The following is a 15,606-nucleotide window of genomic DNA, read 5'->3' on the forward strand; positions in this document are numbered from 1 at the left end:
TGAAGCTGTGGCTTAGCTTCATGTGGTTTTTAATAGCACCCCATACCCACCCCTATATACTAATGGTGGTCCTATGCTTTTAAATATGGGCGTTGGTTTGGGCAATCTCTCTCTCTTAAAAGCCTTAACTGGCGGGGGAGGATCTAGGCTCCAGAGTGAAACCAATGTTCCACAAACACTGAATACAGGTAATGCTATTATGCAGAGAATTGTCTTTTTATATTATGACCTGAGAATAAACAAGTTAGGGACCGCCATATGGGGTTTACCTTGACGTGGTATGGTGGCTTTTCAACTTTATGATCATAACTTTGTAACTAAAAACCCCTGTTTTGTAAACACATGCACTTGCATTTATATTGAATTACTTATGAGACAGGGGCCCAGGGAAGTGCATTGTAAGTAGCACTTCCATTATACTTAAATATACTTTGATTTAGCCTTAGGAGTGCTTCCACAACCCCCCAATTTTGTACATTGTATTAGCCTGAAGCTGTGGCTTAGCTTCATGTGGTTTTTAATAGCACCCCATACCCACCCCTATATACTAATGGTGGTCCTATGCTTTTAAATATGGGCGTTGGTTTGGGCAATCTCTCTCTCTTAAAAGCCTTAACTGGCGGGGGAGGATCTAGGCTCCAGAGTGAAACCAATGTTCCACAAACACTGAATACAGGTAATGCTATTATGCAGAGAATTGTCTTTTTATATTATGACCTGAGAATAAACAAGTTAGGGACCGCCATATGGGGTTACCTTGACGTGGTATGGTGGCTTTTCAACTTTATGATCATAACTTTGTAACTAAAACCCCTGTTTTGTAAACACATGCACTTGCATTTATATTGAATTACTTATGAGACAGGGGCCCAGGGAAGTGCATTGTAAGTAGCACTTCCATTATACTTAAATATACTTTGATTTAGCCTTAGGAGTGCTTCCACAACCCCCCAATTTTATCTATTATTATCCCATGGGTGGATTTGTGCTCAACACAATAATGTCAGATACATTAAAAATTTGTGAAGTAAAATACATTTATTTTTGATAGATATTTATTCACATTTCAAAGTATGTTACTCTTCCAGTACATTTGAAAGAATATTCATGTATTCATGTACTTTGGTATTATAAAAGGAAAGTAGAAGTAATCTCATCAGGACCACCATCGGTAATCATAGGGACCCAAACTATGAAATTAACAGGGCCTTTCAATGAGCCCCAGTTATTAGCCTGTTGGTCACCTGGGCCCCCTGAAAATATGGAGAATGGGCCCCAAAAGGGAAAAAAACAAAAGTGTGGCTATACTCCAGTCAAGCCCCCATTATGTCCAAACCATGGGGTAAATTTATCAAAGAGTGAAGTTCCGCCACTAGAGTGAAATTCCGCAGTTCTCAATTCATTTCTATGGGATTTAGAAAGGCGTATTTATCAATGGGTGAAGTGAAAGTTCACCCTTTGATAAATACACCTATAAAAATCCAAAAGAAATGAAAGGAGAGTGGCGGAACTTCACTATTAACTTCACTCTTTTATAAATATACCCTCATAATTTGCCCATAACCAGCTCCGCCTCATGTGTGACCCCCAACTTACACCTTTGTGTGTCTTTGCCCTCCCCCTCAAAAGACCCCTGATTGGATTTCCCTTTTAAATGAGAAGCCCTGCATCTCTGCATCCATGAATATTATATACATCTCATGCCAATGGCTTTGTAGCATTGTATGATTCATAGTTTTGTTTTGTTTTTTCTAAATATATTTTTGCTTACAAATTATTCATACACTTAATATACACAACACATACACACATTTGTTTGGTGACATAGGAAACAAAAATACACAAATTACTTGTGGGGGCAATGAAGAATGTTATAGAGGGCACAAGCGAGATGGAGTAATAAACTGGAGGCAGAAATGAGTAGAAAATGGATAATAAATGTGAACAAGATAAATAAATTGGCCACAAACATCACTTCTGTCTTGCACCATTATCTAGTTTCATGCAAGACTAACCTTAAGCTAAACGCCACTAGTTTGTGCAGAATTACATCGGACACTTCCAGACAGATCTACAAGGTTGACACAGCTTGTCCTTTTGTGATTATTAACTTCCCTTTCCAGCAGCTCTCTCGGCAGCCCAAGCATATTCATCAGTTACATTTCAGGAAGTTTACATCATTACATTGATAATGCATTTCCACTGTTGTGAAAAGCTAATAGCGCTGGTTTATTCATACACATTTTTCATTGCTTATCCGAGGGAGAACGGATCTTTTAAACGGCAGAGGGGAGTGAACTACAGAACCTGGACATTGTTTTTTGTTTTAGTTTTACTGATTTCCACTGTTGTGCCTATTATGTGCTAAACATCAAATAACACAATTTAAGAAAAAAACATTGTATGGTCAAAATAAATAGGGTCTTTACCATGGTCTGGGTTACAGACACAGAGAGGGAACGTGAGCTCTTCTCATTCATTCCTGTAGCGTCCGTTTCTCTATGCTTATTGCCTAGCTCTAGCCATGTCTGATTGGGAAAATATAAGAACAAATCAATGATTGCAGAAGAATATGTATAGCTCTTTTGTTTCAGTTGAGCTAGAACACTCAACTATTGGTTCAACCAATAGTTTGCATTAGCTGTTTCTTGTTTACACTCCCAAGACCTCCCACATAAAACAACTCAAGTGTCGTGCATTTAAAGATGTCCTGCTGCTCTTTTGGTTTGATGACAGAAAATGATGTAATTTTGTAATTTTGGTTCTAGTCTGAGTTTAATGGCAGTACAGGGTTCTAGAAACTACCAAAACTGCTCTACCCATCAGAGCAGCAATCTAAACTAATTCGACCATTGATTAGGCTAGTACGACATTCGAAGTTGGTGTTGAAGGATTTTTAAGATCGTACGATCTTACTATGATCGTCCTACAACAGTACGATCGTACTTCGAATCGAACGATTTGAATGATTTAATCGTATGATCGGCAGGTTTAAGGTGGCGAAGTGTCGAAGTCAAAGTTTTTTTTAAAGAGACAGTACTTCGATTTTTAAATAGTCTAAGCATTTTCACTTCGAATCGAAGTCGAATTTGGCCTATTCGATGGTCGAAGTACCCAAAAATTACTTCAAAATTCTAAGTTTTTGAATTCGAAAATTCACTTTGAATTCACTTCGACCCTTAGTAAATGTGCCCCTGCCAGTCTGTGTTTTATTAAGATTTGCTATACATTGGTGCCTGAAGAGTTAACACATTGAAGGCATCTGTGACATATGTAATTTTATTTTTTCTGGCTCTTAAAAGTTTTAAGAGTTCAACCCATCCCTTGATTCCTTCAAGCAATGTGTGACGGCCAGTCCAGTGCATTATGGGGTGCTGCTGGAAGGATGCCCGTGGCTACGTTTTTACTAACATAGGAAGCAACCTTCACAGCTGTCATTCAGTACAAAACGAGGAGAGTGGAGATCAACTGGTGAGCCGGGGAATTCCAGTTTCTTAGCACAGGGCAAGCAGGACACATTAATCCAGCCTCTGTGGGTTACTATGTCTATAGCAACTCCCAGAACTACATTGCTTTAGAACAATTTGACAACAGATGAGAAGCAATTGTCCCATGGCTCTGGTTCTTTTGCTGCTTCCTGTAAAATCTCAGACTATTAGATCTATCAAGGTTTCAGCTTGATGAATATATAGACAAGTATACAATTCAATATCTATTATTTATAGAGCTTGGGCATTTTGTAGTGCTGAACATTTGAGCAGCAGTAATTAAAGTAAAAAGTAAAGCCAGACAAACAAACTTATAGTAGTTCAAGGTCCATAACAGCTTAGTTTTAAGAAGCTGAGCCCTGAATCTAGGAAGAGGACAACAGTGTGGCTGTTCTGTTTTACAAGATGGCAGGGAAGGAAAGCAGCTGTCAGAACAAGAAACTGCTAATCAAGGATATTTCTCTGGCAAAAAGGTGGATAAATAAGAGAATATTAATAGTTGTCTTGGCAAAAAGATTCTAGAGCAGGTGGCCCAACATGCAGCCTTTGTGAATATCAGTGCTGAATATCCCACTGATATTCGGAATGATGTACAACACTTTCATAGCATTTCTTACAGAACAAAATAGCTCTACTAGGCTAGAATTAGTGTAAAAAAAGTAGGGCTTTAATGACTTCATATGATTGACAACCCCTGGATGGGCTACAAAGTTACCCTGGCATTACTATTTTTTAATTTCATGTTAAATATGTAATATAAGGGGAGCTATGAACAAATATGACTTGATTAGAGGAGAAGACATGGACTGGAAAATGAGTATACAGATTAAGGCACCCATTACAAACAGTAGAGTAACTAGATGTGATGCCCCACAGCAAATTAAACTGAGAGCCACAAAACCTTGCTCATTATTTAATAAGTTACTGCCTGCCACAGTATATTGATTTTAGGGCCCCGGGCCCCCCTGCAGACTCAGGGTTTGCCTTTTCAACAGTTACACCCTCTTTAGAGGCCTTACTTGGCCCTCTATACTCCTGGGTCACCGCTGGGTCTGCTTCCTCTGTAGTTACTCCCTTGATTACAACCCAATTCTATAGAAACGACTAGAAGAGATGTATCAGTAATGGAACTATGGAACGTTGGGCCTGGGTGCAAACCATGCAGCCGGGTCCCCTCACCCCCCCCCCCCCCCCCCCGGAAGTGTTTTTTAGCACCTATGAGCCATTGCTGACCGTAGGCAAAAATCCACACCTATTAAAATAATAATTAATAAGGTCAAATGGTGGATTTTAATTTGGTCAGATTTATTTTTTTTTAAAAATCTGAGAAATTTGGATTTTGATAAATAACCCCCTAAGTGTTGCCAAGACTTTTTGTTTTTTTTGACGGATTTAAGTAGAGACATTTGTAAATTTTAGTATTCGTATGAAGAGTTGTATATTCTTTTTAATGCCAGTAAAGCATTACACCATTCTAGACCGTGAGTTACGTCAATACAAGCAATTCAGAAAGGAACGATTAGTTTTGCTTTTCACTCCAGACTTAGAACTGGCACATTCACATAACGTCATGGCACAGCTCTGTAAAGAAAACATGGCTTTTGTGTTTAGATAATGTTTTTTTAAAAAGTAAAACAGCCCTGAAATATACATTTGAATTGTATGAGATTAACATGTATTTGCACAGCTGTGTGATGATCTTAGGCAAATGTGTATAACAATAAAAATAAAAGTAAAGATGCATAACTACCATATACAGTAGTAATATTACTGCAAAGCTGCATGGAAGAACAGTGTACCAATCATTACCAAACTTGTAAGGGGAGTTTAGAAGAGAGCAGTGCTACATGGTCTGAAGAAACCAATATGAAAAATATACTGTATCTCTGAAGAGAGTTCTAATGTGCGTGTATGCTTAAATGTTACCTTATGCTTTACCTGTATAAGCTAATTGTTTTTCAATTGTATGTCCCTTGAAAAAGGAATTCTACAGATATTACAAGTCCCCAGCAGATGGTGCTAGCAACTCAGGATCCATGCAACGTACCTGCACATCTGCGCAGGAGGCAATCACATACCTGCGAGGATAAAGAGACAAAATTACTAGAAGGAAAAATAATAATTCTAGGACATCTGCTTAGTTGTTGAAGACCAAGAGGGAAATAACGCAGTTGTCCCCTCCAGCAAAAACCTGCTGTTTGCTGTCCCCTGACGCAGTTGCACCAACTGCTTTATGTTTTAGATGCCAATCCAGTTGCAATGCCTGTAATTCACCCCGGGACCTGTTTATTTTAAACTTTATCAAGTATAGAGAAACAACTGTGTTAGTAATAAAAAAAAATAGAAAAAGGAGAGAGAGAAGCATCTGCTAGTAGGAGATTGCTTTACTCTACAGAGGGGGGCTGGGAGGAAGAGCATGAACATATCCACGACAGTTAACAATAGTTTAAATGGGCACTAATTTTACACTAGAAGTTGCCATTTCATGAGACAAGTGACGATTTGTGAATACCCCTCAAGCCCAAAAAAGGGCTACAAATATAGGTTATTTTAACTCCTCTTATGCCATAGGGCTGCTTTCCTTAATTTTTGGGATGCAGCACACTCAGGGGGTGAGTTAATAATTTTTATTAAAATCCAAAAATCCCCCTTATTTATAAATATATTTTCCAGAAAATTTCTTGTGCAGGAAAAACTCAATAAAATCTTGAAAAAATCTGAATACCGGATTTGATTCCCGAATACCGCGACATTTTAAAAAACCCATCGCAGATCAGGATATCTTTGGGACATCTCCCATTGACTTCTACACGAACTTGGCAGGTCTGATTTGGAGTATTTTTTTATTCAGACTTTTAACACCCATGGGTTTAATAGATAAATATTTTTTCCGCTAAAAAATGGTGTTTTCCCCTTTAAAAGGCCTATGTGAAAAAAAAACAGACTTTAATAAATAACCCCCTCAATGTGCAGAATCCAACTGCAGGAAACTGGTGCAAATTCATACTGACAGGTTATTCTTAGTGATGGGTGAATTTGCTTCGCCGAAAAATTTGCAAATTTCCCGCGAAATTTGTGAAACGGCAGACAAAACGCGATATGGCGCTGTCCGGACGCCAACGAAATTTTTTTTTGACGCCAGCAAATTTTCGCGCCGTTTTGCAAATTTATTCGCAAATTCGTGCCTGGTGAATCAATTCGCCCATGATTAGTTATTCTGCTTAGGGACCCTTCCATATCTAAATATCTTTATATGAATAAGAGCACCCGTGGATTGTCACATCCAGTGTCCGACTATCAGTCCTAGGATACTCACATGTAATGAATCAGAATATGAAGAATATGAACTCTTTCACAATTCATCTGAGTATATTATATTAGCTTTCAGAAATGAAAGGGACCCATATGGCTGCACAGATATGTTCTGGTCATGCCCTGTTATACCTAAACACGACCCAGATATTCCCCATACTAGTATGCATTTATTGTCATACCCCCACCCCTTTGCAGGCAATAACTTAAACATAATTTTACAATAAATTTTAATGACTTTCACACAGATCCAAATAAGGCTTCTTGGATCATTTACCACTAATTTGTTCAACAAATTAGACTTATTGTTGCCAGAAAGCTATCCAACAAAGCCCTCATCATAAAAGAATTCTTATTTGCTTTACAGTAAAGCAACCTTTCTTATTCGGTTAGTGAACTCTCCTTTCTTACAGTTTTAGGAGTAACAGACATGCACAGATTAGTGGTTTATAGCACAATGGCAAATTACAGAAGACAGGAGCAGTGGAAGGTGCTAGCTTTATTTACAGCAATAGCAAGAGGCAAGACAAGGCCAAGCAGCTGTTAACAAAAAGTTTCCTCCACATTCATTCCCTTGCCGTTCTGCTTCTAAACCTTATTTCACAAGTCAATGCCCTTTGCTCAGTTTAGATATGAGGGAAGGAGGAGTTGCAATAAAAGATGTATGCAGCTTTTATACTGTACAATTATCACACATCTGGTACTGTGATCTCACCCATTATCAGCTAAAGCTACAGTGACATGTTGGGAGGGGGAGAATTCCAAGTACAAGAGAAAGCTCAACGACACTGCATGAGCCAGCCATGTAACTTCATATACTAGTCACTTACAGGTAACTTTGCCAATGGAAATAGTTGGCATCAGTGTAGTTGAAAATAATGAAATTCAGAGTTTTTATCTGGTTGCTATTGATTATATCCTGAATATGTGCTGATCATTAGAATTGGGGGGGTCAGATGGTTAATGGATCCTAGCACATACCTAGACAGGCCCTTTAATGTAGGCTTTATAACCCCAGAATGGATAAAAAACGTGTACAGCATTCAGGACAGGCCCGGACTGGCAATCTGTGGGTTCTGGCAAATGCCAGAGGGGCTGCTATAAGGTGCCATAGAAAGTCAGTATTTAGTGGGCTGGTGGGGGCTGTTTGGGCCTCTGTGTGGGCTGATTGGGCCTCTGTGTACCTGAAATGCCAGGGCCTATTTTAATTCTCAGTCTGGACCTGATTCAGGATGTAGCTTTGATCTAATCTCCACCCATTCCACAATATAAATAAGAATATTAAAAGTGTAGCAGCACCCTCCACAAAGCCACCACACATTGGACACAACACCATAAATAGAGAGAGCCTTAAAATCAGAGGACCAAAAAAAAACTGTCCTCTTCCCAAATGTTTTTCCCTGCCATGTGTTAAGAAAAGCAATGCAGCTAGTCCGGCCTTTCTTGCATTTCCCTAGGATGGCTGTCCTAAACAACATTCTTAATATTCACTGTTCCACATAAAAGCCACCTCTCCAAAAATATATCTGCAGATTATATAAATATTAGACTTTTCAGACCAGTAACGTGTTTTTGAAAATTAATAATCCCTCTGGATTTTTTAATTCTACCTCTTCTTTAAAAGTGCATAGAATTGATACTCATGACTTGATATGATTTGCATGCAACATGTTCACAAGGTGGCAGGTAGGAAGAAGCAATTCCTAATTTAAGTGCACCCAGTATTTTAAGTGGGAGGTGTCCATCATGGCAGTGCTAAAAATAAAGAAAGAAGTGTCCTGGAGCAATGACAGCAGTATAAAAGCTAGGTCTCTGGGTGAAGTTATTTTACCTAAAAAGATAATTACAATGTGATGTGTTCCATCTATGGCAGTGATGTTACTATATCAAGCATGGCTATTGACAGACCTCTTCTTGACTAGTGCTGTTTACATTTTTAAATAGCTCTTCACAAAATCTTGAAATTATTCCAGCCGCTTCATTAAACCCCATCATTCTATTTAAAAGACAAGAGACAATGTAGGGAACTCACATAATACACTGTTACTTTATGCAATAAGATTACCAGCTTCCAAAATATCTACTTACAATAGGAGTATATTCATTGGGGGCTGATTTATGACTCCAAAAGCCTTTCGGTTCCAGCAATCATTAAGAACATCATGTGTGATTTAAGGAACTCATGCAGGGTTTTGGGGGGAAAAACCTAGTTGGTAGAGATATCTTTTTCCTGAGTAGGCTTTCTCTAAATTAGAAAATTTTTGGGACATAAAAGACTGCTACTTAAGAAAGCCCACTCGGGGGAAAAATAGCTCAACTAAGGAGGTATTTAAACCAAAACCCAGAGTTCCTTAATTCATGCAGGCCAGATGGTTGGTTAGTGAGGAGGTAATGGATCAGTAGAATATGATGCAAGAGGCTGATGTATTACCAGAATTGATGGCTTGTGTATGGTTGTTCATAGAAGAGGTGGGTTTGAGGGAACAACTAGTACTTTGTATGTTCAGAAAGTATAGCAGTGTAGGGTAATATATTCTATTGGTAGGTAGGGAGCTGTTCTGCTAATGTGCTGTAGGATGGCATATGAAGAGGTTGCTGAGGAGAATGAAAGTCTAAGTTTAAAGTCAATTGAGGAATAACGCGCCCACTGGTCATGGAGTGTATCTGAAGATAAGGCTTGAAAAGTAAGATGGGGACTTGATGGAGCATATTTATTAAGGGTTAGCAATTAAAATGTGATGTAAGAATGTATTGGTAACCAGTGAACTTGTTGGCAGAGAGATGCAACAGAGGAGGTTTAATGGGTAAAGTAGATGAGTCTTGCAGTGGCATTATGGATGATTGTAGAGTGTATAACAGTGACTGGCAGGCAAATGGAGAAGGTTGCAATACTCTAGTCTAGATGGAAGATTAGTGAGCATACTAAGGTGTAGTTTTGTTGCTCATTGGATGTGAGGAATGAAGATAGTGAACCTGTGTGTACTGGAATAAATTATAGTGTTGGTTACAGTTACAGACAAGGTAGAGCATAAATTGTCAGAATATGATCAGTTCCATTTTGTTGAAGTCTAGTTTTAGAAAATTAGAGAAAGTCCAATAGGATTCAGCAGAGAGGAATCAAGATACTTGAGAAATGAGAGGGGAATATCAGGAAAACAGAGGAGTATTCTCAAACTAAAAAGATAGTATGGTAAAGATGTAAGCACCAAGTTGGCAAGATCATTGCCCACCAGACTTATTTAAGGGAAATCGGGTAAAATAATTTTTGTACCTACGTATAGGACTTCCCTAATCCAGTTCGGCCATATGCAAACAAGCACATATTGTACCCCTGGAAGACTCCTTGCAAAAGGGGCTGAGCAAGGTGATTGTACACTGCTTCTTGTGAGGAGTAAGAGGAGTCATCAGGTTGAACGGACCAAAAACAGCAGTCATACTGGAAGGAGAGATGCTGGTTGGTCTGTGGGTGTTGAATCTGTATGGTCTGCCCCAAGACAAACACAACACATTTGCAGCCACTGGAAATTAAGAAAATATTAAAAAAATATAGTTTAAAAGGAGAGACAAAGATTATAAAAATAGTGAAGAAAATGGTGAAAGCCAAGAGCTGGGTTCACTGGGCAATGCCATGTTTATGCAAAAAGGTATATACGGCATAGAGCAGGCTTGCACTGTACATGGTACCTTTTAACAAACCCCATTTGTATGGACAAGGAAGTCATATTGAGCACAGCAGCAAACCTTTAATATCAATCCCTCAGTTACGGATCAGCAAGTCAAACTCACAGTAGACAAGACCTTGTTTCGAAAAAAGGTTATTTCAAGGGACAAGAAATGCCAAATTCACTGGGGGTACCAATATGTTATTAGGAAACCTCAGTGAATAAGCGTTGATTTTTTTCCTCCAAGCTGTTTTCCTTTTAGGATAAAGAATGCAAAAGCCGAAGGAAAAATTTTAAAATGAAACTGTTCCATTTTCTTACCTTTTATTGACTAAAATGAATTTTTCTACTGCAGAAGTCGGGGGAATGTAATAAAAGTCGGTAACGGAAACACTATTCTCAATGTGAAAAATTATGCCTATACAAGAACAAATTTTGCTTTGCGCGTATTTAATATAGCTTTTGCGAACCTGGAAACTGTTTAGCGACCACTTCCGACAGTGGAAGACAGTTTGCGGATTTTATAGTTTGCGCCAATGTGCAGTAAATGTAATAAAAAGTCGTTATGTTTGCTCCAAAAGATTAAAACACCTTAAGATGCGCAATTAAAATTCGCAATGCGCAATTAAAATTCGCAACAGTTTATAACAATATTACATTGCGAGATGTGGATTTTAAGTCTTATTGGTGCGAATTGTTTTTCTCTTTGTGACTTTAATGACATTCCCCCCTTGTTTTTGATTTGTCTTCTCAACCTTGGTCAAGACAGGACAAGTAACATCAATATCTGAACTTGTATTCCTTTTTTTGTCCAGAACATTTCCCCCATTACAGAAGTACTCTAAGTTCGGTTGTTTCTTTTGACAAGTGTCATCTACCCCTTTCTATATGCTAGGAAAAAATGCCTTTGAAACCATAGTTCCAAAAACATGGAGCTTTTTGAAACATTTTCTTCATTAGGAACCTTCACTAGATTTTGTTCTGAGCTTGGATCCATTAATTCTACATCTCTTTCAGAGGTACTGTCAAAAGGGAACTGTGCAGAGGTCATCGAACACAAGGACAAAGTTTTGCTGACCTTATAGGTGAAAGGGAGGGTATTTTCACCTTCTGCATCTCCATAAATAGGGCACAGAAAGTAGCACTCTGTATCATCAGCTTTGTGAGTAACAGTAGAAGGAATTTCACACATTTTCCGTGTTGAAGAAATCCTGAGGAAACAAAATAGAAGAAAATTTCAAATCAGAAATATTACCATAGATTTAAAGCAGAAAAAACAGTTTTTTATGGAAAGAACAATGGAAGAACAAATCAGATGATATTCTGCCAGTGACAGCCAGGGCCGGATTTACATATCGGGAGCCCCTAGGCCTGCTGTCATTTGTTGCCCTCTTCCCCGTTATTCGCACAAATTTTTGGAGCAATGGGGATTAGTGCACTGGAAGTTTAAAAAACGATTGTATCTCCTGAGCATCCCCAGTGTTTCTGAACCAATGTGAGTGTGGTTGGGAAGCATGCCACCCCTAAAATCCTGCCACCCTAGGCCCAGGCCTTTCCACAAATCCAGTCCTGGTGACAGCAAGGGCATGAAAGTTATGTCCAACAAATTCTAGTGACCCATTGATATTGTCAGATAGACAATGCATGCAGAGAATTTATTGTTCGCCAACAGAAATGTAGATGTCCATCTTAAGACATTCCTTTTAACCATTAGGGGAAGATTTACAATGTGGTACAAAAAAAAAACGACAAAATTTGCCACACATCGCCAGGCTTCAATGCCTAAAAAAACAGCATCATTTTTTAATGTGTTGTTTCTTAGAGCAACTTTACGCCAGAACTTACTGGACTGAAGCATTGTAAAATAACAGTTGCAAATCTGGTGTTTGCACAGCATAAAATAAAACACACCTTGATAAATTCCTACTTTTTTTATACTTTTTTTCCGACAAATTTCATTTTACACAGCATAATAAATTGGCCACTAATAAGGAACCTCCTATCTTTTAATCTCAGTGGATGCTCTGTCTACTGGTAAATAAAACATCAGCGTTTACGATATGGTCCCTTTAATAAAGACCTTTCCTACAGCTTACCAGCTTAGTTGCTGTTCTTTAGTGCTTTATAATGCAATAATATCCTGTTTGAGCACTGAAACTGCACAGCATATTCCTCCCATGTTTCTAAGCCCCTTGTATCTGCCCCCCTTTTAATACAACTCAAACCCTTTTTTGCCCATGCAGCTTGCTACAGCTAAGTTGTTCCAAAACATGGAGGAGACAATAAACATACAGTAATTAAACATAAGGGAAGCATGCCAGATACACACTTTGAATAAGTCCTAAAGGTATGTTTTTTTTCCCTTTAATAATTCAGCACAATCCTAGGTATTAAGAAATAATGCAAACATTTTCTATGAATTGTATTTATTTATAGATTTTCCTATTGGGTATGTTTGCCACAAGGCATGTTTATATATATATATATATATATATATATATATATATATATATATATATATATATATATATATATATATATATATATATATATATATATATATATATATATATATATATATATATATATACAATGGTAGATTATGCCCCAGCACTCTCCTCAGCGCTTCAGTGAAAATCTCGGTGCAAGCTCCCTAGGGGACGCCGTCTCGTCTCCTCGTATAATAACAACAAAATAAATGAAGCAGCACTCGAATGATGCAAAAAAGTGTATTAAAACATCACAAAGCGACGTTTCGGACAAGCCAAGTGCCCTTTCTCAAGCTTAATGAACAACAGTATTACACAGGTGAAACATATTTAAGGCAGTGAACAGGAAATGACCTCATAGCCTATATCTCACTAAATTAGCATATATACATTTATAAATACAAAAAAAGGTCATAGTCTTTATTTAGACCTGTTGGATGTAGCGACTTAAGTTTATTGATCCACCACACCTCCCTCTTTTTCAATCTCAGCTCTCTGTCTCCTCCTCTTTTCAACGGAGGTATCGTTTCCAATATCATAAATTTCAATTGATCTGCAGTGTGTCCCTTTTCTATGAAATGTTTAGAAACAGGTAACATGGTATTGCCTAGATTAATGCTTGAGCGATGCTGTGAAATACGCGACTTTACCATCTGAGTGGTTTCACCTATATAGATGAAACCACATGGACATATCAGTACGTAAATCGCAAATTTGGAGATACATGTAAAGTGTCCCCGTAGATGTACAACTTGTCCAGTAAGAGGATGAGTGAATTCTTTACCCTTAAGGACATATGGGCATTGTGCACATCCTAAACAGGGAAACATACCCTTTGACCTGCCACCCCAAAATACATTTGTCTCCTTGGGTTTGGCTTTCAACACAGATGAAGTGACCTGCGACCCAATGGTCTGACCCCTACGATATGAAATCAAAGGGGGTGCTCTGAATTCTTGTATCAATGGATATGCATTCTGCAAGATATACCAATGTTTTTGTACAATCTTCTTGACAGCATCACTTTCTGTGTGAAATTGGGTGACAAACGGTATACGGTCAGATCTCCCCACTCTTTTATGAGGGTGTCTCACCCTATACTGTGCCTGTTGTATAACTTTCTCTGGATAACCCCTAGTTCTGAATTTGTGACACATAATTTGTTCTTGTCTATCTTTCTCATTGTCGTCACTTACTAGTCTCTGTACTCTTGAGAGTTGACTGACTGGTATAGATTTTTTAATGTGGGAGGGGTGTTTACTGGTATAGTGTAAAATTTGGTTCCTGTCTGTCGGTTTAGTATATAATGAGGTACATATCTGGCTGTCAGAGCCTTTGTAGACAAGGACATCTAAAAAATTTATTTTGTGGAGATCAAAGGAAAGTGTAAAAGCAATAGAGGGATGTATCCTATCAATCCTGGCATGGAACCGCCGAAGGGAGTCAACGTCACCCCGCCACACTAAAAAAATATCATCGATGTATCTCCACCAAGCCAAACAATGGCTGGTGAAATCAACATCGAGATATATATAAAGTTGTTCAAGCCTAGCCATAAAGGCATTGGCGTATGACGGGGCGACGTTGGATCCCATCGCGGTCCCACGCAATTGTAGATAGTAACGTTCCCGAAAAGTAAAGTAGTTACAACCTAATATAATCTCCAAAGCCTGTAGGAAAAAAACCAGCTGTTGTGTCGAATACTGTGCTGATTCCCTAAGAATCCATTCACAGGCTTGTAAACCATCTCTGTGTGGGATAGATGTGTACAGACTGGTCACATCTAGTGTGGCCAGAATCACATCACTATCTCCCACACAGCCAAGTGATTGAAGTTTTTGGAGAAAATGTCCTGTATCTTTTTGGAGAAAATGCCCTGTATCTTTTACATAAGACGGAACCTTCTGTATCAATGGACCCAATATCTTGTCCAACATTGTTGCAAGCGGACAAAAGACCGAGCCTATTCCAGCCACTATCGGCCTCCCTGGGGGATGTACTGGATCTTTGTGGATCTTAGGTAAAACATAGATAGTCAGTGTAATCGTACTCGACACCACCAAGAATTTCCTAAGTTTATCCGTAATGACCCCACTATCTACCATATCATCTAATAGTGTTCTAATCTTTCTAATGATTCCCAAAAGGGGATCACCAGATAGAAGTTGATACACATCCTCATCAGCCAATTGTCTCTCAATTTCAGATATATAGTATGCAGTATCCATTATTACTATCGCACCCCCTTTATCAGAGGGTTTGATGGTAATATCGGTTCTTTGAGATAAATCCCTCAGTGCATCACGTTGTGCTTTAGAAAAATTATGTGTCACCCCTAGAGGACTTGCCCCTACCTGACACATCTGTTTCACTTCTGACTGGATGTTTTTAATATATGTTTCCACAGCAGCATATGTAGTAGGTGGAACATACATACTTTTGCTATGTAAACCAAATGTGTCCATATCCAAAGTGTGTCTATCAACATTTGTGATTAATGGTTCCACAGGTTTCTGATGAAAATGAACCTTTAATCTCAGTGAGCGAAAAAATCTATATAAGTCAATGTCCAATTGAAACGGATCTAAGGGTTTATCTGGACAAAAGTTCAAACCCAACGTTAACACTGATTCCTCTATGTGAGTAAGCTGTTTC

At 38.4% G+C, this 15,606-nt stretch overlaps 1 protein-coding gene across 1 annotated transcript in view; it reads right to left on the bottom strand.

The window, feature by feature from the left end:
- Positions 1-15,179, bottom strand: part of LOC108700522 — a 35,265-nt gene extending 20,086 nt beyond the window's left edge. Inside the window, exons 1-5 of the mRNA XM_041574673.1 lie at positions 15,002-15,179; positions 11,541-11,673; positions 10,130-10,318; positions 8,709-8,796; positions 5,536-5,566 (exon numbers count right to left, since the gene is read on the bottom strand). Coding sequence (XP_041430607.1) covers positions 5,536-5,566; positions 8,709-8,796; positions 10,130-10,318; positions 11,541-11,673; positions 15,002-15,179 — 619 coding nt within the window. The remainder of the gene's footprint in view (positions 1-5,535; positions 5,567-8,708; positions 8,797-10,129; positions 10,319-11,540; positions 11,674-15,001) is intronic.
- Between the last annotated feature and the right edge of the window lie 427 nt (positions 15,180-15,606).

Source organism: Xenopus laevis, chromosome 8S (genome assembly GCF_017654675.1).
Source record: "Xenopus laevis strain J_2021 chromosome 8S, Xenopus_laevis_v10.1, whole genome shotgun sequence".
Lineage (NCBI taxonomy): Eukaryota > Metazoa > Chordata > Amphibia > Anura > Pipidae > Xenopus > Xenopus laevis.